This window comes from Cottoperca gobio, chromosome 6 (assembly GCF_900634415.1).
Source record: "Cottoperca gobio chromosome 6, fCotGob3.1, whole genome shotgun sequence".
In the NCBI taxonomy this organism is placed as follows: domain Eukaryota; kingdom Metazoa; phylum Chordata; class Actinopteri; order Perciformes; family Bovichtidae; genus Cottoperca; species Cottoperca gobio.
The window spans coordinates 23,947,661-23,974,533 of record NC_041360.1 but is presented as its reverse complement, the minus strand read 5'-3'; the positions used below and the strand labels follow the sequence as shown (position 1 = coordinate 23,974,533).

At 39.7% G+C, this 26,873-nt stretch overlaps 2 protein-coding genes and 1 pseudogene across 3 annotated transcripts; 2 read left to right on the top strand and 1 right to left on the bottom strand.

The window, feature by feature from the left end:
- The first annotated feature begins 786 nt into the window (after positions 1 to 786).
- On the top strand, positions 787 to 6,665 carry LOC115009685 (rhombotin-1-like; annotated as a pseudogene).
- Positions 6,666 to 10,068: 3,403 nt separating this feature from the next.
- ric3b (RIC3 acetylcholine receptor chaperone b) lies at positions 10,069 to 16,566 on the top strand. 2 transcript variants are annotated; one of them, XM_029433846.1, is made up of 6 exons: positions 10,069 to 10,294; positions 10,967 to 11,193; positions 13,722 to 13,800; positions 14,222 to 14,315; positions 14,583 to 14,713; positions 15,306 to 16,566. In XM_029433846.1, exons 1-6 carry the CDS (start codon positions 10,174 to 10,176, stop codon positions 15,785 to 15,787), a joined length of 1,134 nt encoding a protein of 377 aa, XP_029289706.1. In that variant the 5' UTR covers positions 10,069 to 10,173; the 3' UTR covers positions 15,788 to 16,566. The 2 variants fall into 2 exon arrangements, with proteins under 2 accessions (XP_029289706.1, XP_029289705.1); XM_029433845.1 differs by having other exon boundaries at positions 15,303 to 16,566.
- Positions 16,567 to 16,725: 159 nt separating this feature from the next.
- On the bottom strand, positions 16,726 to 21,558 carry psma1 (proteasome 20S subunit alpha 1). Its single transcript, XM_029433847.1, has 10 exons — positions 21,443 to 21,558; positions 19,463 to 19,507; positions 19,246 to 19,347; positions 19,017 to 19,120; positions 18,830 to 18,918; positions 18,608 to 18,678; positions 18,366 to 18,495; positions 18,114 to 18,193; positions 17,352 to 17,456; positions 16,726 to 17,042 (listed from the first exon to the last, which is right to left on the bottom strand). The coding sequence occupies exons 1-10, from the start codon at positions 21,443 to 21,445 to the stop codon at positions 16,965 to 16,967; spliced, it is 807 nt and encodes a 268-aa protein (XP_029289707.1). The 5' UTR covers positions 21,446 to 21,558; the 3' UTR covers positions 16,726 to 16,964.
- Between the last annotated feature and the right edge of the window lie 5,315 nt (positions 21,559 to 26,873).

Below are 26,873 nucleotides of genomic sequence, written 5' to 3'. Positions count from 1 at the left end.
CCTGCACCGTAGTGACATCAGTAGTAAAACTAGAGATCTGTAACCGCTTCTTGGTATTTTATATATTAATGTAACATTAATGCATCCATAATTAAAATACAATTATATTATAGATATTATTCTGAAATGGGTCATTCTGCCTAATGAGTTAAGTAAGACGTTGAATGCAGGACTTTCATTTGTACATTGTAATATTGCTTTAGGACTTCTTCCACCACTGATAGTGACTTTACAGATAACATCACATATTGCTAGGCCTATAACATTCCTATACTATCCAAGGATTATAGGTAAGAAACCTAAAAGTGTTTTTATCTTATATTCCTATAATATTCTTCACCATGCGACACAGTTTAAGCACCTTTATGGTATTATCTTTTAGTACTGTGTATTCTTTCCTTCAAGTAAGATGTTATTACTTTTGCCACATAGAAAAAAAAAAGACACAAATAAGGAACACACTAAATACAAACACACACGCACGCGCCTTGTGAACGTGCGCGGTAAAAGGGGGCTGCATCTGCCGTGCTGAAAGCCGGTGCTTTGACTACAGGGCGCCCTGGAGATAATTGGTGTCCTTGGAGTTGAATAAGCTCATTCTAAAACACCTCAGGCCCGGGCTGTCCTGGTGTGTGACTGTCTATTGAATAATTGATTCCGAGAGGGAGGGGGCGGTTACTATCAGATCTGAGCATAATGACTTTATATAATTAGCACGCAGCGTTGAGAGGAAAAAAAAACATTTGACTGTGGGAGTTTTTTGCAGAGAGGGAGGGAGCTGTGAGAGGAGGCTGAGTCTGTGCAGAGGAGCTCATCTGAGAGCAGCAGCCGCAGCCTGCAGACACACAAATGCTTATGCACTGACATCAGCTCAGATAAGACGCACAGACACTCTTGATTTGAGGACATCTCTCCTGCCTGCAAGGTGATACCCGGGGACGCTGTTTGCATCCATCCGCGGGGCTATTCTGTTTTATTTGAAGCGTTTGGGACACAGAAAGCGACTCTATGGCTGTTTCTCTTCGCTTTCTTCGGGGTAATAAGACGCGGAGCTGAAGTTTGAGCGAGTGTCAAAGACCTATCGCTCTCCGGGGTGTTATCTCCTGTTGTTGGATTGTTGTTCAGCAGAAAGGATGGTGCTGGACAAGGAGGAGAGTAAGTACACAGGACTGAGATACATTTCCGTTCATTTCCTTTTTCTATGTAGGAGAAGAGAAAAGGTCTCGAGGACTGAAGGACTGTGTGCAGCTGTGCAGCAAGAAATTAATTCAAATAAAGATTGCAGAGAACAGATTTTCATTTCAAACGTCTGTGAAATACTTTTATTAAGATTAATGAGGACTCCTCCCCAACAACAAAACAACTGTTGTATTCTCCTTGTACTCTATTCTATTATTTGTATACTGATATGGACGTACGTGTCTGAAATAAAGTTCAATTATATTTTAGGAACTTGAAGTTCAGACATTATGTAGCCTACATAATGATGACCTTAAACACAGTCCTATAGGGGATTACATGTAGCTTATTTCACTTGTTTTTTTAATTAGATATCACTATAATTTACTGATATTTAGTGTAGTGACTTTATAAATATCATCATTTATTCATAGTATCTCCTGTGATATCTCTATAAAAATGCCTTTTGATTATTATTCTTATAGATTCAGTTGATCATCTTTCTAATTCAACCTCTTGTGTCTCTGTTCTTTGTCCCTCTGTCTCCCTCTTGTTTCCTGCCAGGTGTGTCTCTCGTGTCCCTGCAGTCCAGAGAGAAGCCGAGGGGCTGTGCCGGCTGCAACGGGAAGATCCGGGACCGCTTCATGCTGCAGGCGCTGGACAGGTACTGGCACGAGGACTGTCTGAAGTGTGCCTGCTGTGACTGCTGCCTGGGCCGGGTGGGCTCCACCCTCTACACCCGGGCCAACCTCATCCTCTGCCGCAGGGACTACCTGAGGTAAGCTTTCTACAGGTGTATCTGGACTTAAAGGAAGAATGACCATTTGTACATCCATAGCTCTCCCTGTGTCACCTTGAACTCTTAAAGAAAACGTTGTTTTTTTATCCCGCATGCCTTAACATCCACAAACTCTCACAGCTCGTGCAGTTTAATCCAAGTCTCATTCATCCAGTCGTATGCAAACACATGCAACACATGCAACACAGGGTGAGTAATTGACAGACACATGATCATGTTGGGGGGGATTATTCCTTTAAAGAGGGGAAAGGGACATGCAGCTTGAAAACAAATCCTACACTGCACCATAGAAGTCAAGTGCAGAGTGTTAATAATGTTGAAGTAGATACTGTATAAGATTGAAAGAGCTAGCTGTAGCAGACTCTGCAGATGCGCTCAGGACTACACGCTCAGATAATGTAGGTTACTTACTGTTAACCAACCAGGCAGAGACTGAATAAGGAAACTGCAGACGTTTAACTTACACGAGGACAGATGTAGAAATGTGTAACTATCTCGTGTCAAGAACTAGTGTTGTGAAGCTTTCAGTCAAAAGTGTTTGATATTTCTTAGAGATGCACAACAAGTGATTGGATGAGCTTGTCTCGAGTCATCATGTTGGACTCTGCAATGTGTAGTAAAGTCACATAAAGCCTTACTATACCTGAAAAGGGTTTATCTTGTGTCGTAACGGGTGGTCGGCTGCAGGATCCGTGTATTAACAAGCAAACAGCTTTCTGTGGTCATTGAACCTTTTTCTAATGAACTTTCATTTCAATTTGACTTCTTTAAATAGTGAAAAGAGAAAGAAACAAGGCAACAGAGGAGGATAATGGCACAAAGTAACTGGAGAAACACTTATTTGCATTCTTGTCAAGAGTTAGATGAGAAGATTGATACCACTCTCATGCAACTAAACTACAATCTCGAGGTTGTGGAGGAGGAAGGTTGGTCAAACTATCTCGGGACAGACCGAGTTTGCATGAGAATGCAGTTTAGTTGTACAGGAACACAGTTTTGTAGGAGACAGAGTTGCATTTCTAGACAAACAAGACATGTAACGATGTCATTAGTGAGCATTAGAAGCGCTCGTCAGTGGATTTTATTAGCTTTGAATAGAGCCAGGCTAGCTGTTTCCCTCTGTTTAATTCAGCCCTTTATGCTCAGCGAAGCTCAGCTAAATGTCTCCTGGCTGTCGTGTTCTTCACTTTTAGTCAACTTTTGCAACTCCATTACTCCAAGTCAGGGAAACATCCCACGGAAGTGTCTCCCTAAAGGAGGCTTATAACACTTAACACTCTTCAGATACAGATACATGTTTAAGATTGTCTGAATAAAGTATGTTTTAAACACACTTTGGATTCAAACAGTCTTCTGACCATGAATCTTGATTTACACAAACCAAGAAGCCGCCTCACACGGCCCTCCGGAGAGTTACACAGCCTCCATTCTCCTGCCTGAAATAACGACGTCTGGTGTCAGGTCAGCAGGAGAACTCCTGATATCTCAGCCACATTGCTGAACTCATGTGTTAGTCTCATGTACAATCCAGCTGGATTTGGTTGGAGCTAAGTCTCTCATTAGCTGCGCTGCACTTAAGAGACTAAAACCCCTTTTGACAGTTAAATTGGCTAGATTGCCTCCTGTTTTCCTCATCATTGCGAGGGTGCAGACCAAAAGCCTTTGAAGAGCAGGATTAAAACCATGTGATTTCTTTTAATTGGACCATTAGTAGAGAATTAGCATTGAGCTGTGTAGCCTCGTTAAGGAGGAGGAAAAAACCCACCAGGTGCCTGCTCAGGACTCAGGCTCGTTAGATCAGAACATTCGGTTAATTAGGACTCGCTTTTGTTCCCGTGTTGGTTACTCGTTTGATGACGTTTTTTCATTTGTTGTCCAAAGCTCTGGGAGACACATGCTCGCTCTCTTTCCTCCCCCCTCTTTTTTTTGTTGCGGATGTCGTTTTTCATAGCTGTTCCTCCCAAACCTCCTTTTCTATCTGGCCTCTAATGGAATATGGAAATCAGCAGCGGCAACTTATCTTCATGTGTGTCAGGCTCTTAGGGAGCCGTTTGTTCGTTCTTTTAGAGGTGAATGAGAGGTGAAGCAATCTGCAGCTGGTCAGCACTGAGTCGCAGAGTATTTAAAATAGTGTTCTCAGGTAGATCGAGGACATACAGCTCAAATGGTATCAGATAAAGTGTTAGTTTCAGAAAAATTTAATAGATCGACTCAAGTTCTTGCCTGTAAAAGAGGCAAAAAAACATCCATCTGGCACTTAGAGTAAGTGACATTTTCATATAAATCGTGACACTTTCATATCAGCGAATCTCCATTTTCCTGCTCTCTATCAGCAGCTGATGTAATGAAACAGTAATCCAAGCTATATCCAGTTTAGGAAAGATTTCACATTTGACTCAAAAGTCCCATGTTTCACAGCAAGTAAACCATTTAGAGTTTCCTGCAGAGAGAAAGAGATTTAAAAAACAACAAACTAGTAATCCTGCATTACGGAAGAACATTGTTACGACACAGGAGCGTTCTCACGTTATTCCAAGATGGATAACTGCTTTGTTTGGCCTTTAATCACAACATATACACCAATGCTCCTAAATTAGCCATGCTCACATACTTTACATTTTTTAAATATGTTTTTACGTCTGACGGAAGCTCTCTCTGATACACCCAAAAACACTTATTGTAATGTAATCCATGTATAATATAATCAATATAACAATATTTCATACAGTAGCCTATGTGTGCTCTGCGGCACAGAGGCGTAGGCCTATCTGAGCCGGCGGCTAGCAGCTAACAGTGCTAACACCAAAAACAGTGCAAACAACAGAAACAGTGCTAACAGAGCTACCAGTGCTAACAGAGCTACCAGTGTTAACAGAGCTACCAGTGTTAACAGTGCTAACAGAGCTATCAGTGTTAACAGTGCTAACAGAGCTATCAGAGCTACCAGTGCTAACAGAGCTACCAGTGTTAACAGAGCTACCAGTGTTAACAGTGCTAACAGAGCTATCAGTGTTAACAGTGCTAACAGAGCTATCAGTGTTAACATTGCTATCAGTGCTACCAGAGCTACCAGTGCTACCAGAGCTACCAGTGCTAAAAGTGCTAACATAGCTACTAGTGCTACCAGTGCTAACAGAGCTACCAGTGCTAACAGAGCTACCAGTGTTAACAGTGCTAACAGAGCTACCAGTGCTAAAAGTACTAACAGAGCTACCAGTGTTAACAGTGCTACCAGAGCTACCAGTGCTAACATAGCTACCAGTGCTAACAGAGCTACCAGTGTTAACAGTGCTAACATAGCTACCAGTGCTAAAAGGGCTAACAGAGCTACCAGTGCTAACAGAGCTACCAGAGCTACCAGTGCTACAAGTGCTAACATAGCTACCAGTGCTAACAGAGCTACCAGTGCTAACAGAGCTACCAGTGTTAACAGTGCTAACAGAGCTACCAGTGCTAAAAGTGCTAACAGAGCTACCAGTGTTAACAGAGCTACCAGTGTTAACAGTGCTAACAGAGCTACCAGTGCTAAAAGTGCTAACAGAGCTACCAGTGTTAACCTGAGGGGGAACCAGATGATTACGCTTCCGCGATTATCAGCGGTAACTTTCATATAAGTGCACTGCAGAGCGGAACATTAGCCAAACGAGGCCGGACTACATAAACAAAGCATAGAGAAGCTCGGATTACAACACACACACTTCATTCTCTGCTCAGCTAGACATTACTTATAATTAGAAAATAGTTGTTTGCCAGCCGAGCCTATAAAAACCTCTGACTCACTTTGATGATGACGTTTGTTGTTTTGAGTGAAATGTCTCTGAAACTAGTGAATGGATTGCTATAAAATGTGTTTAATTCACATTCCCCAAAGGACATGTATCCTACTCCTACTCATAATTACAACTATGAGGCTGATGGGAATCTTTCCTCCCACTTGGCTGTACTTCATTACGTACACAATCCATACAATATGATGTAAGCGCTGCTTCGGTAGCAGCAGCAACACTCTGTGGGACGTGCAGTTGTTGAACTACTTTTCAGTGTTTTTTCCACTCTTCAGCTCTTGGCTGAAATGTATCTTTAAGTGCGTCCAGACTAAAGGTCTGCTTGTCGCCCTCTTTTCCTCTGCAGGCTCTTTGGGGTGACGGGGAACTGTGCAGCCTGCAGTAAGCTGATCCCTGCCTTTGAGATGGTGATGAGAGCCAGAGACAACGTCTACCATTTAGACTGCTTCGCCTGTCAGCTCTGCCGCCAGAGGTAAGATTAGGGGAGCAATTAGCCAGGGAGATCAAATTCAGTTGACTTATCTGGGAGGTGCACTAGTGAGTGAGCTCACTGCTCATTATGAGCATATCACCAATGCATTGTAATCAGAAAGTTTACTGCATACTTTAAAACCTTGAGGGGTTAAAAACTTTGTATGGATACTTTATCAGCCAGCAATCATGCAAGATTAATTTTCTGATTATCAAAGCAGTGCTGAAAATATGCCTGAAATGCTCCTCCGGGTCCTCATGATGCACTTCAGCTCAAGCTAAAGAACCAAGACCCAGTTCCATATTTTTATATTCTCTCTGCAGATTTTGCGTGGGAGACAAGTTTTTCCTCAAGAACAACATGATCCTGTGCCAAGCTGGACTATGAAGGAGGCCATCTTAATGGCAGCACAGAGAGGCAGCCTCAATAAGAGGTAATATTCTGATGACGGTGAATCACAGTCCCAGGCAGCTGCTCTGACAGTTTGAACTAAAACATGCACCGGGATATCTGGAAGATATACAAGTCAGCTCCCAAATATGACCATATGTAGACATCAAACCAGAGGCTGCAGACATTATCTTCCCAAGACATGTCGGAGCATATGATCTTTGAGAAAGCATCATATGGATGCATATGTTCAGCTTTGAGGGGATGTTTGATTCCATATTGTGCATATTGTGAATATGTTAGTGAATGACATACATCTGATCCTCAGCCTACTTTATACGTGCTTAAGATTAAAACCTCAAAGGCTCCTCACTATCCTCTCAATGAAATGGATAATGACGTTTTAAATCAGCATAAAAGGTGGTTTTCTGTGGTTTCAACTGATAAAGGAGCTCTATTTATAACATGGTTTGAAGCTAAACTGAATACTAATGTAACTTTGATGATTGTTACCAGCACAGCACAGTCGACAGAGAAAGCAGCGTCCACATACGTAACATGATGGCAATCAGGGATGGGAGGAGACCAAACACAGAGCTAAAAGTGGAACGTAGAGTAACAGAAATGTACTGCATAATATTTAAACACTAACTTCATCATGTCAGTAAAATAAAAAATAAAAAATAAACCGTATTCACATGAGAAAACGTCGGTTTAGGCAACAAAATGACACGGTTACGTTTAACTACAGCAGTGGCGTTACTTACGTTTACAAATAAATCAATGTGGCGGGACGTGAACACTGGTCTTCACAGGTGTAGCTACACACAGCTGCTTCTCGACACTTGATGCTCCAACATTGCTGATGTAGTTTTAACATTTAAAAAGATTTCAGCTTTAAAAGCAAATTCCAAGTCCCAGGCTGATGCCGGTTTTGGTAAATAAGAGCGTAAAGTTTGCAGTTTGGAAGTCCCTGAGTTGCCTGCAGGTTTGACCGACTAAAGGTCTTCCTTAAAGCTTTAAAAAGCAGACAATAAATCTTGTGGGAGTCGGAGCTCGTCCTTTATTGAGCCTCATGATGGGCGTGAGCAGCTGTGAGGGCAGATGTGAGAAGTTTGAAAGCAAGTGCAGCAGACGCCACAAAATCCACAGTTATGAAGGTTTCAGGGTCTGAGTCTGTGCAGAAACATGCCGTAAAGCCACCAGCAGCCCAACGTATCATTACGATACCAACTGTACAACTACAGATCATAAAATACACAACGCCGCTCTGACGGTGGACTTTCTTCAGGTCTTCCAGAGTTCATGTTGAAACAACCTTTTTCTACATTCACATCTTGATACATTTGGAAGTTTTATTCAATTTTATTATTAACTGAGGTGAAAAATGAAGCATCTTTAAATCTCACTCGCTGTGTGTTTTGTTTGGAGTGCGTTAAATAGGAATGTACTTTATAAATGTGGCGACAGTGAAGGTTTTCTGGCTTCCAGATGTTTTCAGCGCTTCTCTCAAGACCCAAAGAGCTTTGTCAAAGACTTATAAATGTGGCCACTGCGTGTATTTTTCTTGGTTCTCTCGCTCCTTGAATTATATAGTGACGCGTCTGACGTGACCTTCAGGCCACAGGGTTGAACGGGGAAGAAAATAAAAGTTACATAAAATATTGATAATAAAAATCAGCATTTATTTAGATTAAAAAAATATCGAATTATGTGAAACATAATAAGATAAATGAAATGTTTCTATTCAACACACTGAGTTATACTGTATACTACATTACAGAGGTTATTATCCACACATGCAACTCATCATATGTTTTTATTGAACCTCTACATTGTCTTCTTCTCTCTTCCTGCAGATCAGAAGAGGACGACTGTGGGACTCCTGGACTGTGAACCTCACAGCGTCTTCATCAGCTTTGTGTTGAAACAACACTGAAGATGTTTCCTGAGACTGAACTCTTTGTTATAGAGCTGCTGTGGAAACGAACATGTCTGGTCACATGGACCAGAGATCAAACCAGGAAGTGACAAAGGAAACTATCAGGAGGATATTTAATGTGGACTGTGATGGTTCTGCCCTTTTTATTTTTCTCACATTCAACAAAATCATTTGAAGAGTTCACCAGAAATACAAGATGGATGACGGGAAGCAATGACGAACAAGTCATCCATCACAGAGAAGAACTTGTCTCTGATTGTCAAATTGTTCTGGCAGTCCCTGAACTATCCTTTGTGGTGGAGTCGCCCATCTGGCATGTAGGAAGCTGCAAAACAAAGTGAAGCGTACTGTTTGAATACAGTTCAACAAGCGAGGAGGATCAACTGCTTCATCTCTCTGAAGACTGAGCGATGTTGCGAAGCCGCCAGAGTTTCGCTTTCACTCATCTCAAGCCGTTTTCTTCTCGACTAATTAAACTGAATTTTAATTTCAGTTTGTGTGCTCATTATTTATGCACCGCGATGACACCAGAGAGAGGAAATCATTTCAAGATGTTTCTTTTTTAGAAGATATGTAAAAGGATTTGAATAATAATTTGTCTGAAATGTTTTTTCAACAATAACAGAAAATCAATAAAGTACTTACAATTTAGTGTTGGAATGTAATTTATCATATTTACTGAAGTTGTACAAGTACAAATGTGAGTCTGGTCTTTACTTCTAATCCATATCACAGTAAAATATCTAGAGCTTTGTTATAAATTACCCAAAAGTATATACAAGTACAGCTAACATGATGTGTTAAATATGTGAAGGCATCACTTAGGACTGTTATACTATTATATATTATAACATTATGTTATTATCACTGTTCACAGGGGACACTGTTCTGCTTTGAGCACACTGATTTTACTTATATACTTTCAATTCAGCCACAGTTTCAATGCAGGACAAACACAACTTTACACACAAACACCAAATAAAAACTGTACACAGATGTGCTAAGTATAAAACACTTGAATGGTATTTTGCATTTTCATTTGTAGTTTGCTGTAAATATAGACAATAAATTCAGGCAACACACACATTTGTGTTATTCTCAGACACTTCCTCTAACTTTCTTATAACATTGTTGTGCACACCAAAGAACCTGACTCCTATTTATAGTGTTTAACTACAGCTACATCTAACGGACGTAATTGGTTACAGGTGCATTTTGGGTGCAGGTGAATGATAGAAACACACACACACACACACACACACACACACACACACACACACACACACACACACACTTTTTGTTTTAATCTAGACAAACTGTGTGTTTTAGAATTTCAAACTCATGGTTAAGTTTACCTGGTCAATAGATAGGCTACCTGAGTTAGTAGTTTCAATATTTGTGTCGTTTAGTAATAAATAATGACGGTGTTTTGGCGCCACCCAGCGGTGAAACACAGTAATTACAGCGTCATTGCACTTCCGGTCCTCAAGTCAACGAGGAAGTTCAACCGATGGATGAAAACCGACGTAACGTCTCCTCCGTTTCCTCACCGTAAATCCATCAGATATTTTTTCTACAGGAAGGTCACCGTTTTCTACCTGTCGGTATGGCGATGTCCATGTTTCAGAAGGTGACCCTCGCGACGTGTCTCGTGCTGTGTGTCGCGCTGCTGCTGCCAAAGATCCTGTTATCCCGCGGGAGGAAGGATGCTGCTGATCGGCCGGAGGGTGCGTCACCTTTTCACGGTTTCTCCATATCGTTAAATTAATGTTTGGTGGATTTTTAGATGAGAGATTTAATCTTATTGATATTATGATATTAAGATTGTAATATAAAGTGTATTTATTTCGTAATTTAAGGCGCAGTGTGTACTGAACACAGCTAGTGGATCATCGTTTGTGCAGTTACACTTTCCTCCCTGAAGAGGGCGCCAAATACAACTGCTTTCATTTATCAAGTAAAATAAGATAAAATCTTATTAATCACTGCAATTTTTTTTGCAGCTGAACAAAGACAGAAATACATTTTTAAAAAGTATAGAAAGTAACATAAATAAATAATACATAATATAACATAATAATATAATATAATTATAAACTATACAAGAGCATTTTGAAACAAATGTCATATCGAGATATCACATTACTCAATTATGTTTTCTAAATTGATAAAAACAAGGACAAACTAACTCAAATTTATCTGGAAATCATTATTATTTCAGTCCACTGAGATGGCCTTTAAACAAACCGACACACCCCAAACAATCACTTTTTCCTGCAGGGTTTAACTAAAATTGTATTTATAGGCATAAAAGTATCATTTAAGTTGTGAAGCATCATGTTTTCCTCGGCTGACTCTTGTGTGAATCCTCCTCCTCATACGTCCTCCCCTCCCTGCAGGCTCAGGTAGTTTCCCTCCAAAGGCAAACCGTCAGTCGGCTTCGGAGGGTCAAAGCCAGAGGGCTGCAGCCTCCAGCTTCTCCAGAGCCCACAACACCGAGGCCATAGCGAGGGCCAAGGGAGCAGGGACGGGGGCGGGAACCGGGGGAAAGTCCAACCTGGCAGGACAGATCATCCCTGTGTATGGCTTCGGGATCTTACTCTACATCCTCTACATACTGTTTAAGGTGAAACACTGCAGACTCAACAACTTCTGCATGATGAACTGTATATATATATATATATATATATATATATATATATATATATATATATATATATATATATATACAGAGAAAGTACTTAGAACCTTAACTTAAAAGATTTTATTCTATAGTGCAAAGTATTCCTGTTTGACATTTTGATCAATTAAAACCACAAAATGTCCCTTTTCACACTTTTTTGTGCTGATTAGAGAAATAAGATACACCATGTTTCTTAATGAGCTTTAGAGGTGATGGTAGTTTCATAGTTACTGTACAGTTTTGAGATCAACCTTCTTAACTAACTCTGCAAGAAAGTGAATAAATGCATTTCCCAAAATGTCAGAAGATTGTTTTTAAAACATGTGCATATGTATTTTTATACTGACCGAAATCTGTCTGCAGCAGAGTATTGAAAGCTATCAATTACCAAAAGCTGGCTTTAAATGGTCAGCTTTCTTCTTCTTCTTCTTCTTCTTCTTCTTCTTCTTCTTCTTCTTCTTCTTCTTCTTCTTCTTCTTCTTCTTCTTCTTCTAGATTACTTTTGATTACTTCTTCTTCTTCTTATTGATTACTTATTTTTCTTTTTCTTCTTCTTCTTCTAAATTACTTATTCTTATTGATTACTTCTTCTAGATTACTTCTTGATTACTTCTTCTTATTGATTACTTCTTTTTCTTCTTCTTCTAGATTACGTCTTCTTATTGATTACTTTTTCTTCTAGATTACTTCTTCTTCTAGATTACTTCTTCTTCTTGATTACTTACTTCTTCTTCTTCTAGATTACTTCTTCTTCTTCTTAATGATTACTTCTTCTTCTAGATTACTTCTTCTTCTTCTAGATGTCTTCTTCTAGATTACTTCTTCTTCTTCTAGATGTCTTCTTCTTCTAGATTACTTCTTCTTCTAGATGTCTTCTTCTTCTAGATTACTTCTTCTTCTTATTGATTACTTCTTCTTCTAGATTACTTCTTCTTCTTCTTGATTACTGCTTCTTCTAGATTACTTCTTCTTCTTCTTATTGATTACTTCTTCTTCTAGATTACTTCTTCTTCTTCTAGATTACTTCTTCTTCTTGATTACTTCTTCTTCTTCTAGATTACTTCTTCTTCTTGATTACTTCTTCTTCTAGATTACTTCTTCCAGATTACTTCTTCTTCTTCTTCTTCTTCTAGATTACTTCTTCTTCTTCTTATTGATTACTTCTTCTTCTAGATTACTTCTTCTTCTAGATTACTTCTTCTTGATTACTTCTTCTTCTTCTAGATGTCTTCTTCTTCTTCTAGATTACTTCTTCTTCTAGATTACTTCTTTTTGATTACTTCTTCTTCTAGATGTCTTCTTCTTCTTCTAGATTACTTCTTCTTGATTACTTCTTCTTCTAGATTACTCATTCTTCTAGATTACTTCTTCTAGATGTCTTCTTCTTCTAGATTACTTCTTTTTGATTACTTCTTCTTCTAGATGTCTTCTTCTTCTTCTAGATTACTTCTTCTTATTGATTACTTCTTCTTCTAGATTACTTCTTCTTCTAGATTACTTCTTCTAGATGTCTTCTTCTTCTTCTAGATTACTTCTTCTAGATTACTTCTTCTTCTTGATTACTTCTTCTTCTAGATGTCTTCTTCTTCTAGATTACTTCTCTTCTGATTACTTCTTCTATACTTCTTCCTAGATTACTTCTTCTTATTCTTATTGATTACTTCTTCTTCTTCTAGATTACTTCTTCTTCTTGATTACTTCTTCTTCTCCTTCTTCTAGATGTCTTCTTCTTCTTCTAGATTACTTCTTCTTCTAGATTACTTCTTCTTCTAGATTACTTCTTTTGATTACTTCTTCTTCTAGATGTTCTTCTTCTTCTAGATTACTTCTTCTTCCAGATTACTTCTTCTTCTTCTTCTTCTTCTTCTTCTTCTTCTTCTTCTTCTTCTAGATTACTTCTCTCTTGATTACTTCTTCTTCTAGATTACTCCTTCTTCTTATCTTCTTCTTCTATTGATTACTTCTTCTTCTAGATTACTTCTTCTTCTAGATGTCTTCTTCTTCTTCTAGATTACTCCTTCTTCTTCTTCTTCTTCTTCTTCTTCTTCTTATTGATTACTTCTTCTTCTTCTAGATTACTTCTTCTTCTAGATGTCTTCTTCTTCTTCTAGATGTCTTCTTCTTACTTCAAACAATCAGATTGTAGACATTTCTTCTTTGCAGACACATTTTGTATACGGCTACTTGTGTTAAGACACATTTAACATTTGAGATGTAATTTGTTAGATTTAAAAAAGGTTTTGTTTATCCAAAACAAATAAGTATAGTTTTAGTGTCTCAGTATTAAAACTCAGGGATTGTATCGACGGTAGAATAAACCCATCTCGAAGGATACCCAGCTCTGACATAGTTTCAAAGTATTTATAATTGCAGTAAAATAAAATCATAAAGGAAAACAACAAGTGTCAGTGTGCAAATGTGAGTTGTTGTGTTTTTTAATCTTTAACCTTGTTATTGTTTCTCCCTGTTAGATCACATCGAAGGGAAACAACAAACCAACAGAGAGCAGGTTTCCTTCAGTTCGCTCAGAGAACATGAAGAGAAAGATCTGTGAGTATCAGCATGTAGCATGTAGCATGTAGCATACTTCCCTTTTATATTTTACATTTCTGATGCCGCTGAGCTCGTTTCTTTAGTAATGCACGTATATCCATTGATTTTTGTTCAAAAGCATCCGACAAATTAATGTCATGTCATTTTCTGAGGACACAGTTAGGAACATAACAGTGTCTCAGGGGCAAAATAAAGTTGATGAGATTCCCCCTAAAATCTGAATAAACAAACAATCAAACACAAAAGACAGAACAATTAAAGTTTAAAGTAATTATAGAGCTCAACAGTTCTCAAGTTGTGATGCGGTAAAGTTGCACATTTATTACACAGTTGGAAAAGATGTAATCGTGATGCAGGAAGATGAATTGCAGAACATTTTATAAATGAACTTCTCCTTCTTTATTGTGTCGCCCTCCAGCTGACTTCGAGTTGTCTCAGCTGCAGGACAAACTGAGGGAGACCGAGTTGGTGATGGAGAATATCGTTTCCTACGCCAACCACAGCCCTGACAGGTGGGTGTTTGTCTTCACTCAGGATTCATCTCATCGGCCCGCCTCCTCCCGTTCTCCCCCGACAGGAATGACTTGTTTCATGGAGCTCATTTGTTCACTAGTTAATGTATTTACATGCGAGGAATGATCACATGACACTCCCATAAAGTATGAACACAGACCTTTTCCTTCTCTAAGTGTATTATTGTTAGGATGTGTGAATTTATTTATTTTTTAGAGCTTTATCGTCATCTTTACAAGTCGTTTGGTTGTCTGTCCGTGTTGCAGGGTGAAGGGGGTGACGGCGGATCAGGAGGAGAGTCTCCTGCAGCAGCTGACGGAGATAACTCGGGTGATGCAGGAGGGCCAGCTGGTGGAAGACATGGTTCCAGAGAAGAAGAACCAGGAGGACTGGGAAGGTACATGAATGAACAGAAAACTGCCACCTGCTAACCAGACAGTGTTTCCCAAAACTTTGAGGAACTGGTTGTTTTTTGGTGACTTTAGCACTTGAATGCACCAAAAGGAGATGGTGCATTCAAGTGCTAGTGGTTAATTCCATCATATAATAGTAACGACCAAATTCAAATGATCATTTTCACACCTGTGTTTGCTTTAATGAGACTTTCTACACAAAAATAAAAGCAGCATGATGCTGTTTTATAGTGATTTACTTTTCTTGAGCTTCTTTCGAAGTCTCTCTGCAAGTTATTTTTGTTTCTTTATTTGCATGAACTGAAACCAGACGACTTCCTGGATGACAGGAAATCGGTCTAAAGAACAGATTTGTAGTCAGAGGGCCAAAAACAAATTACAGTTGCAATGTAATGCTAGGAATACGAAGGATTACCCAAAACAATAGTTTCATTATTATTATAGGTTTTTGGTATTACAAGTTTTAGTTTTAGTGTCGCGACTCTAGATTAAATAACGCAATGCTCTTCCACCCAGGTCGATACGTCGATCAAGTAAAAGCTGATCAATTAATGACTCATTTAATTTCTCCAGAAGCTTCCGCAGATTATCCTGAGGAGCCACAGCAGCACTGGGAACATTCCCGCTGCTCTTGTCAGCACAGTCAGCAGCACCAGACGGAGACGGAGGCTGAGAAGACACGAGCTGATGGAGCCGACCCGGCACACCTTCCTGAGGACGTTATGGCAGGAGAAGAGGCGGCTGAGGGAGCAGGGGATCTGAATACAGAGAGAGAATCAGATCTTACAGCAGTGAGTGAAGAGAGGGCGGAGCCAGAGGGGGCGGCGCCAGAGGGGGTGGAGCCAGAGAGGGTGGAGGTGCGGGAACACAAGGGTGAAATCGATCTGGGAGTCCCAGAGGAGGACCTGGCTGGAGTCCTGGAGGAGCTGGAGCTCACACTTAAGATGACGTCCATGATAGAGCAGGAGAAGATGGAGGACCTCACCAGGACGACGGAGACGGACACTTCCTGCCGACGGAGGAACAAGAGGAGGAGAGCAAAGAAAGCCTCACACTGACTGCATATGAACTTCAGCCTGCGCCTGGTGTTTGTGAGCCACTTCTTCTTTAAACTGTTGTGTTGAAGTGAATAAGTGAGAAAATGTGCGTACACGGCAGTTTTACATGAATAATATCAGCTTCTGGTCTTAAAACGGTTCTTAAGGAACAACAGGGGCCTCATTCATAAAACCCTCACAATCAAATACAAGAACACGAGTCTGCATAATGTATAAATGTTTACTTCACCCTGGTGAGTGTTTGCTTTATCTTTTCTTATTATCAGCGTCTTTCCCTGTAATATTTAATCTATTTTTACAAGTCCTTTGACCAGCACACACACAACTGAATCAGGCCATCTAATAACACACTCCTAATTAATACGTTTAGGAAACAGTATTTTGCAAAGAAAGGGAACTGTTGACATTCCTTACATCACTGTCTTTACTGGGCGACTGCCTTTTCTCGCCTGTTGAACTCACAAGTTAGAAACTTTCTGTCCATTTTTAGACCTTTTAACCCCTTTAGTGTGACGACATACGATATATGCACTGTACGCTGTACGACATGAAAGAAAAGGGGAGAAATAGTTCCCTCTTGTCTCGTCAATGTCTGCGATGGAGAAATCTCGTCTTCTGTACCGATAATATTTTAAGCTTTTTAAACCTGCCGTGTTGTGTTCTAAATTATTTAAAAGATTTTTACTTTTGTAAACTGAATTTATGTATTCACTGTTGCACCTGGAGATCAGGGATTAAAATACTATGATTAACTTAAATAAAATGTTCTGGGTTCTCGACTCTTCAAGGCTTTTAGTTTGATTTTGCTCTAAATTGCCACACGATCGATTTCACTCGTGAAACTCCCTTTGTGTGTTGTTGTCTGCATCGTTGCTCATCTATATATTCAAAACAGGTTTCTGTATCAACTAAGCTACTAATGTAATGAAAAGCTGCAGCACAATTCAAAAAAAGAGTTTATTACTTGTATAATGTTACACTTTACTCATACAAAAGCAACATCACATTGGATGATGTTAGCAGAATATTTTGGATCGACAGTTTTTAGCGAGTGGCACATCACGACAATAACTTTCCCCCTCTAAGATTTATTCTGGTGAGTTGCAGTTACGCGTCAGGTTGGTCTGAGTGTGTGCCCCCCCTCCCCCCTCTGATAACAGGAAGTTACACGGTCGCCTCAGTGCTCCATTGGCTCATCAGGACCCTCTCCAGCGGCGGCGGCGGCGGCGGCGGGTTCATCTGCAGGCGGAGCAACCTGACACACAAACACAAGTCTGGTTTAGCAAAACAAACATCGAACACGGAAACTAAAATGTTCACTTTCATGCTTTTCTAAATTGAAATCGTGTCACATTTAAAATATTAGCTTGACCCCAAAATGTGAGTATATGTCAACAAGTGTGCCACAGGTTCATTCTTAAGGGAGGACTCAACGAGTCAACGAGTCAACTGTCTAACCTCGCACAAATGCTAAATAACTAAAACAATAATAAGTTCAAAAATGTGTTTCTTACATTAAACCAAGAGTCCAGACTGGACTTACTAAATGCAACCTGTGCAGTACCTTTCTCTGTGGCCTCTCCTCCAGTCCCTCCAGGAACGGGGCAACTTCATCATCGTCATAGATGACGAACTCCATGTCCTTACCCACAATGCCGATGGAAACATTCTGAAAAAGAATGAGAAGTAAACCTAAGAAAGTGCATTTACGTCATAAACACACAGGTCTGAGATCCCAGACACACGCAGGTCTGAGATCCCAGACACACACACACACACACACAGGTCTGAGATCCCAGACACACACACACACACACACACACACAGGTCTGAGATCCCAGACACACACACGTCTGAGATCCCAGACACACACACACACACACACACACACACACGTCTGAGATCCCAGACACGCGCACGTCTGAGATCCCAGACACACGCACGTCTGAGATCCCAGACACACGCACGTCTGAGATCCCAGACACACGCACGTCTGAGATCCCAGACACACGCACGTCTGAGATCCCAGACACACACACACACACACACACACACGTCTGAGATCCCAGACACACGCACGTCTGAGATCCCAGACACACGCACGTCTGAGATCCCAGACACACGCACGTCTGAGATCCCAGACACACGCACGTCTGAGATCCCAGACACGCACATCTGATCCCAGACACACACAGGTCTGATCCCAGACACGCAGGTCTGATCCCAGACAGGACAAGTGCACGTCTCATTTAAGACATAAATGACGACAAACGATGAGAGACGATCTCTCGTGTGTCACACAGGAGTGGACAGAGAGTTGGCGTACCTTGGTAGTGAGGTCCTGCTCACTGGGGAGGGTTTCTCTGAGAGCACGGAGGCCATGCTGAACCAGATCATTCAGATTACCTGAGAAAAAAACAATACTTTCTTCATTAATACTTGTCAAATCAGCAAGTGGAAGACAGTGTTATGAACTGGGACTGTCCATGTCTGAACTACGAAGCTAGTAATAAAACTCATCTCCGTGCAAATACATTCACATGAGGAAAGAAGGCTGGTGAAATAAATGCCATCTTACAGTCAGAGAACTTTTCCATGCATCTCTCCAGGTAGGTGCGTGCAGACTGAGAGCGCGCTCCGATGGACATGGCTTTGCAGTCAAAGTAGTTTGCTGACGGGCAGGTCTGGAAGATGTGAGGTCCCATGTCCTGGAGACGCACCAGAAAACTCAGTAAGAGTTATGGTCAAATGTATAATTGTATGATTTTTAAAGACTACAGATAAATAAGAAAAGTGAGATACGTGTTGGAGCAAACTTACATCGAAGCCAGCAATGAGGAGTCCGACGCCATAGGGCCTCCTTCCATACCTCTGTGTTGGGATTTGGGTTTCTGAAGGTTCAGTTAAGGATCACTGTTGCCAATTATTTTACTTCATAGTATTCACACGAGGAAAACTGGCCAATATAACCACAGAGTTTGCGATATATAAAAAATAACACATCTGAACAGCAAAGATTCATGCTAACAGTAGAGAGGATACTGCTGCCAATAAGAGAGACGAGACGTGACGCGGGGAGGGGCCTGTCGAACACAAATCTTGAGTCCAAGCACTCCTGACGCATGAAGTTACTGTGGAAGAGAGGGCGTCAGTATAATAAGACAATTTAGATTTATGGTTCACACTTTCAAAAAACTCTATTCAGACCATCGCTGCCGTTGGGACCTACCAGAGCAGTCTGGCATCCGCAGTCAGTCCGGCAATGGAGATGCCGATGTGGTTGTCGACATGGAGGATCTTCTTCTGGTGAGCAGCCAGTTCAGACTGGGCTCTCTGCAGAGACACGAAAACATCAGGCATGAGCCAATACTTGTCCTTCAACTGATAACCTGCTACATGCTTTGTCGTGTCTCTGTGTGTTATAATACATTTATACATTTTATAATACATTACTTTACCTTTAGTGCAACCAGGACTGCATGGGATTTGGATTTGAGTCCTACAGTTGCAGAGCCTTGCTTCACAGCCTCCATGGCATACTCGATCTGATGAATACGGCCCTGGATCAACATGAAGATGAATCATTTTATTTACATAGTACCTCATGGCATGTCAGTGATACACAGACATTTATTTGCTTTGAGAAGTCAGAGGTTAGAGCAAACAGCGACTCACCTGTGGGCTCCATACTGTCACGTCGTTGTCGTACTGATTGCGAAACTAAAGATAAAAACAAGCCATAAATTGAAAGTGACATTAAAAAAATATATAAAAACACAGAAGAGCTAAGCTTACATAGTTGTCTTGCATTATCAGCGGTTTCCTTGTCTATTTCTCACAGACTCTAAGTTACGACTACACAGGGCTCAGTGTCCGTTTCTCACTGACACCAACAAGACTAAACAAAGACGGTCTACTACCTGGACTTTTCTAGACTCAGGTTTTAAATTACAAACACGACTGAATAATGGATAAGGCAGCTTTGTGTGTTGCCAAGGAGAACCATGCAAGCACCATAGTAGCCAATGTTGTTACAGCTTTTTCTCAATCGCTTAAACAGAAAACTGGTTCCTGTAGCAGAATAACCCAACATCATTCACAAACACACACATTTCCGATAATTGGAAACCCTATTCATGTTTCCACACGTTTCAATATTCAAAAAACACTTTCCTGCAAAACCTCAACAAAAGTGGCCAAATAAATAATTAATTGCACGGTGTGTGTTCATTTAACAAACATATGCTCTAAAATTAATTAATTCATGTCATCACAACCTGAAGTCAATGACGACACCTTTCTCCAGGTGTACACACTAAGCCTCAAAATTGTTAAACACACCAATCAGAATTTCTGGGGCAACAGAAAGAGCCTCGAGGCATGTTAATGACCTTTTACATTACTAATGTAAATGACCTGTAGTGATGTCCATGTGCTTTGGAATAACGGATCCTAACAGCGAAGTTGCAAGACACCCTTTGCATTTTGCATCATTGTCTTACTGACAAATGTCATTGTTATATTATATTAATTAATTTATTTATTTATTTATTTATTTATTTATTTATTTATTTATATATATATATATATATATATATATATATATATATATATATATATATATACACACATATACATGATCTTCTTATGTCCAGTTTGTTATTGTTTATGCATGTCCATTTCTGTGCAAGATTTCTTGACTAAAACAGCTCTCTAACACACACACACACACACACACACGAATGTATTACAGTACTGTTCTGGATTTCTCTCGCCAGGGTGCTCCTGAAAGGATTATCTGGATAGTCAGTGCTGGAATTTTAAAAGGTTCTAAATAATTGATTTCAAAATCAATTCTCAACATGTTGGTAGCATTGTTCTGAATGAATCCCTGTAGTCAGTGTGTAACAAACAGTTTATGACAGCTTGTGTGTGTTGGACCAATGTCACGGTTTAAATTGAATCTGACTTCTGCACTGTTGGGTGTGAATGTGAGAACTACTGACATCGCTGGTAACGTTTCCACTTTAACTTAGTGCGAAGCTAACTGACAGTAGCTGGATAAACTGCAAAGCACGAAAGTTTGTTAAATTACTATAGTGACCAGTGACTGGAGCTGTAAGTTAAAGTGTATTGCCTTAAAAAACAAGTTATTAGTGTGAAGCTAAAGGCCAGCGAACTGAGGGAAAACGAAAGTAAAAGGCATGATACTTCATTTTGATGCTAACTCACACTGTCTTGCTAACGTCTTCTAGCTACTTAGCGCTAGCCTGCTAACTATCTTACAAGCTAACTTATAAGCAACGCAACTATATTAGAAAGCTAAATGTCAACAAATCGGGTAAGTAATAGACATTGTATATTGTGGTATGATACAACAAGTAGTAGCCGTGAACCGTTTTTTAACATAACGTCATTTAGCCGGCATCAATGCAGCTAACGTTAGCTTAGCAGTCACAGTCGGTGTTTTGCTTACTCACAGTGCAATCCAAAATTAGCTAGCTAACGTTAGCCTGGTGTGAGTAAATGAACCCCTGTTTTCTACGTTTCATGATACATTTAACTAAATGAACACGCAGAGTGATTCCTTAACTGTGCAGACATATTATATAATGTTATATTGACGAACTTATGTCAAATTACATTCATACTTACCATCTCTGCTAAGTGTCTCTTCTCCTCCGCCTATGCTGTGATCCGAACTTGATTTATTCTCCTGGACGCGACGTCAGGGAAAACAACAGAGCCCCGATTTCAAATCCGTGATCGATTGAGTGAAGTTGAGACTGGCTGCAAACTAAAAACTGGATTCACAAATGCCTGTTGGAAAGTTGTAAATGTAAGAAAGATAGCTTCGCAAATGCTTTTCATTTATTTGTAAACATTTTATATATATATATATATATATATATATATATATATATATATATATATATATATATATATATATATATATATAAAGATTTTTAATTTGTGGAATTTTTGTATTTGTGCAAGGTGTTTTATATTTAAATATTACACATTGACCAACAGATTGTCATATGTTCAGACAAATAATATTGAGACAATTATATCTACATAATAAGAAGCTATTTTGTTATTTCATTGTTGATTCAATCTATCAATAAAGACAAGAAATGCAATGAAACATTTATAAATCAACACAAATACATGTTTTCATTTTTGATAAAAAAGTATGATCATCATACACAACAATTATTTTCCAATTTCACATAGTGGGAAATTATTTTGTTATTATTTAATAATAAAGAAATGTCGATTTTGCAGTCAATGGTTTCATATTTATGCAAAAATGATAATGAGGTTAACTATTTTCAGCAGTGTTAAGTGCTGTGTGTTCATTAATGCAGGAACAGGAACTAAAGTGCAGTTTAAAGTCATTTTCTCCTTAAATCAGTTCCTTTTTTGCCTCCTTTCTCTTTTCTGCATTGACTGCACAGGTGCAGTGTTTGTGCATGAACACTAGGCGGCAGCAATAAATTAGAAGAAGACACTGAGTGCATCATTTGGTTGTGTACATGGACAAGGAACACACATTTCTGTTGCAGACACACATAAAGAGACATAATGTAAAGATGTCCTGCAGACAACAATGTTTGCAGTTTCATGCTTGTTGATGTCTTTCCATGTCTGCCAATCATAATTATTGAAAAGTCAGCTTAAGATAATGAACATCTAGACCATAAAAGTAATGGAAGATTTACACAGAACTGATGCAGGTCCATACACACTAACGGCGTTTTATTTAAGTTCACTTTGAATTTAAAGTTTATGTTGTAATCTTAAACTTGAAACAGACTTTTATCTTGGTCATTAGATAATGCAGTAGGCAGCAGCAGTTCATGTGTTGTCTGCTTTTTTAATAAAAAATCCATCCATTTTAATAATTCACATATGTTATTTCTGTGCCAGGGAGCACTTCAGTCGATACTTCTCATCCACTGAGATGTAAAACACGACCTTTAAAGTGCAAGATCTGTCTCTCCTCCACAGACGATGACCCGGACTGTGTCGAGGTCTTGAACCAACATGAGGCTTAGAAACAGGTTTATTTACAGTGAGCTGTGCGGAAGATTAGTTCGACTTATGGTGTGACATGTCACAATTTGACTGATTCTATAACTTATTTAGTATGTATGAAGCAGCAGCCACGTGAATCACAGATGTAAGGAGTTTCTTCTTGATGTCTGTCTTTTGGAAAAGCGCCTCAAAAAAACTAAATATTAAAATGACATCATTCCCCTTCAAGTTTCTCCAGGTATCAAACAGTTTGGATGGATGTTTTTTTACTGGCTTTACCGACGTAACTCACCCTATTCATGTGTGCAATGCTTTAAAAGTCTCAATATGTTTCTTCATGTGTCTTTATGATTATAAACACATTTCATCCAGCAGCAACCTGCAGTTGTTGCAGTGCTTTAAGAAAACGTTTTGCAAATGTCCCTACAATGACCTAAAAAACATACTTTGAATGCCTGTATTTGTTTGTCCTATTTAAAGTTTCTTTTAATATAATGGTAAAATATCTTGCTGCAATATTGATGTGATAACATGTAATGAGGCTGCTATATAGTTCATCTATACAAAAGTCCCTCTTTGGTAAAAGACAGGAAATGTTTGATATAATAAATGAAACTTTTAGAGATATGTTGGTACATTATAGTTTGTATTGATATGCTTTAAATAATCTTTATAATAGTGCAGAACCAGTCAAATGATACTAATGGTACTGAATCCCAGTGGAGGAAAGTATATCAGCACCTGTATTGTATTTCAGTACAATTTACATGTACTTAAGTATTTCCATTTTATGCTATGTTTTACTTATACTTCACCCCATTATGTTTTATATATTCTTAAAGAACATTTTCATGAACATTTTCTGGTATTCAATCGTATTTTATATACGATTGTGGGACAGCTACAGGTGGACAGATGCTCAGGTGAGCCTGTAAAACATGATGTCTTCCTAACACACGCATTCATACTGTACATTCTCGTTCCATCAACAAAGTCTAGACTCTCCTGTTTTTTTAAATTGGAATAAAGAATTAATCCTTTTCATTTCTCAAGTCGTTCCTCTGCAGTCAGAGAAATGCCCACTGACAGCTTCATCCTCATCTCTGGGTCTAGTTTTAATCTTTTTTCTTCTTTTTTAATGATATCTGATGTACCCTTGATCCAGGAGGGGGGGGGGGGGGGGAGATGAATTAGTAGGGCTCTGCTGACGATCTCTCCTCCTCTGCCAAGGCAGCGGCAGCACGGCGGCAGCCATTACATCAGCGCGCCAACCTCCTCCTTTGTGATTGAGATTGTAGGAGCTGTGCTGAGCTCAGCATGTTTTTTTTTTCTTTTCTTCCTGGGGCCTCATTTAACTCTGCCAAACAGCCCCCCATTTAATTTTTCAAATGGAGAGCAGCCTGAGTCACTGTGTGATGGGTCCAAGCCACACTGTGGACTCTGGGCTCGCACGTGGTGGCGGGGAGATGGAGGCGGAGGTGTTTTAGGGAGTAGAAGAGAGTGTGAGTGCTCCCATTCCTCTACCCATTCATGGTTTTCAGCTTGTGTTAATCACATGGAGAAAGAGCTGACTCCTGCTGTCACAACTTATCTGATATTAAAATGGGAGCGTCTTCTTTTACCTGAGCTACAGGCTAACTCTCCCTGATTAATGATGACAACACATCATCTGTGCATATCTTTATTTAATACAGAATCCATTTTGCATCTTGAGTGGCTAAATATTGCACAACTTTCATCCCCTTGTTGCTTAAAATAGGTCAGCGATGTGTCTTTGTCTGGATAACGACTGGGCTAATAATGAGAGATGGCGGCTCTTCCAAGGTTGATTTAGCAGGCAGCTCTCTTTTAACAAGGCGGGTCAGGGGTCACCAGCCGCACAGCAAACGGAGAAAAGCCATCTGAGCCCCTCCCCTCCATAAGTTTTATGAATACTGTATGTCGTCATTGACGTTAACACTTCCTACAGCTAAGGCCGGCGCATACGCGTGAGAGACGAGGTGAGGTGGGAGTCTTGCAGCGATTCTGTTCGCTGCCGTCAGTTTCCTGGTGTTGACGAAAGCGCTTATGCAGCATTTCAGTGGCAAATGGCTGAAGAGGCTTTTTCTGGCTGGAAAAAAAATGCAGCACATTGTGGGGCAATTAATAATATCAGCAGATAGCTAGACGGTCTCTTTGATCAGTATGTGGACCTAAGAATAGACAGCTAAGTATGACACCACAGGTTTTTTCATAAAATACATACTTCATACAGAAACTGGTTCACTTTAAAACACCTGATGCCGGCCAGCATGACATACATACATATCGGCTTATGAGTCACTCAAATGCTGGCTAACAGTAATCAGGATGCTGTGAAAAGTGATTGAGTAATACTCTTCAATGTAAGAAGGAAATGCAGTTCTGCAAAGCTGATTTCAGTCATTAAAGTTAACAGTGATTACAGTTTTCCTATCCATCATTTTCATGGTTTTAATGCCAGGAAATGCACCCACACCAGTGCCGGAGAACCAGAATCCATCATTTTAATGTTCTGATTGCATCTGACCACAGCTCACTGAATAGGAGTGTTAAAGGGAGTTTAAGGAGATTACACTGGTGCTAGAAAGATACACAAAGCAACAGAACACGATCAGACTGTTCATCAGTAAATGCAGTGGCAGGTGAAAGACAGAAACAAGAACCTATTCTCACACAAATACTGGTAATTAATACACGTTTTCAGTTTAAAGTGTGCTCTGGTGAAACAAAGAAGAGGATATCCGCTGACTGCATGCTAAATGAACTGCAGGGAAATCCCTTTTCCACTCCAGTATTGTATCTGTAAAACTGGGCTTCTCTAAGTGCTCAGAGGATTCTTCTCTTGAAGACTCACACTCTTTGTTGGTTATAGGAGACTGTACATGGTCAAGTGTATAATATATTACCCTTGTTAGAGGCCTTGGCTCTCTATAATAAGAATAAAGGAACTCCATCTAACTTTTCATCACTTTTTCTGTGGATTGCCAGGAAATTCTAGAGATGTATCGTCAGCAGATATTAATGACGATGATGAATCCTTGACTTTTTGTGTAGTGCAGAGATCACAACTTCACAAAGTCCAACTCAGTTTATGAATCTTATAAATCTAAACCAGAAAAATCATCATCGTTTGTGTTGTGATTGGCTTGCAAGTCTGTTATATGAGTGACAGTGAAATGATATGATAATGCAGGTAAAAGGGCAAGTTACATAGGGATAAGGTATAAGACAAGATAACAAGCTAACATGCTAAACGTTAGCATCTTAAGCATTCAGTTGGTGTGAACCTGTGGTGTAGGCTATGTTAAAATGCTAACATTACTGCTAGCATATTAGTTACAGCATTCAGCTCAACCAGAACTGAGCCTAAGTACAGCACGTAGGCCTACGGCATAGACTGCAAAGTCCGCTGATTTAGCATCCTTTTTTATACAGTCTATTGTTATTCTCGTAGCGGCTAATGTAGCCTGGAGCTGCTAGCTTGCAGCAGAGATGACGAGCGGGCTACAGAGGTCTGGTAAACTCACTTCTAACTCCACACCAACAGATTTTATTTAGATTTTTCAAACTTTTAGTCTTCATCTCTAACCGATGCTGACTCAAGTGCTAGCTTGAGGGAATTTATCAGACTTCTTGCTGCACCCTCTGGATCCACAAAATACTTTTTTGTAGAACTCCCCAACAAATGTAAACAGACTTTGATGTGTAACAAATGTTAAACTGAGTCTGACAAGTGTAGTCTGATCCTAAATGGTCCCTATGCAGAGATTAAGCTCTATAAATAACATATCCTTTGCCTCACTTAGGAAAGGATCTAAGAATTGCAAAGTTGTCTAAAGTTTTCATCCATCTAATACTTTCTGGGCTAACGGAATGAAAGACAGCTGTTAGCATTGCTAGACGATGTCAGTCCTTTTGTGGATCAGTTGAACTCTTGATTTAATTGAAGCAACATAGGCTTAACCTAATCTGTACTGACATAACATAATGCATAATATAAGTACACTGAGATTGTTTTGCATAG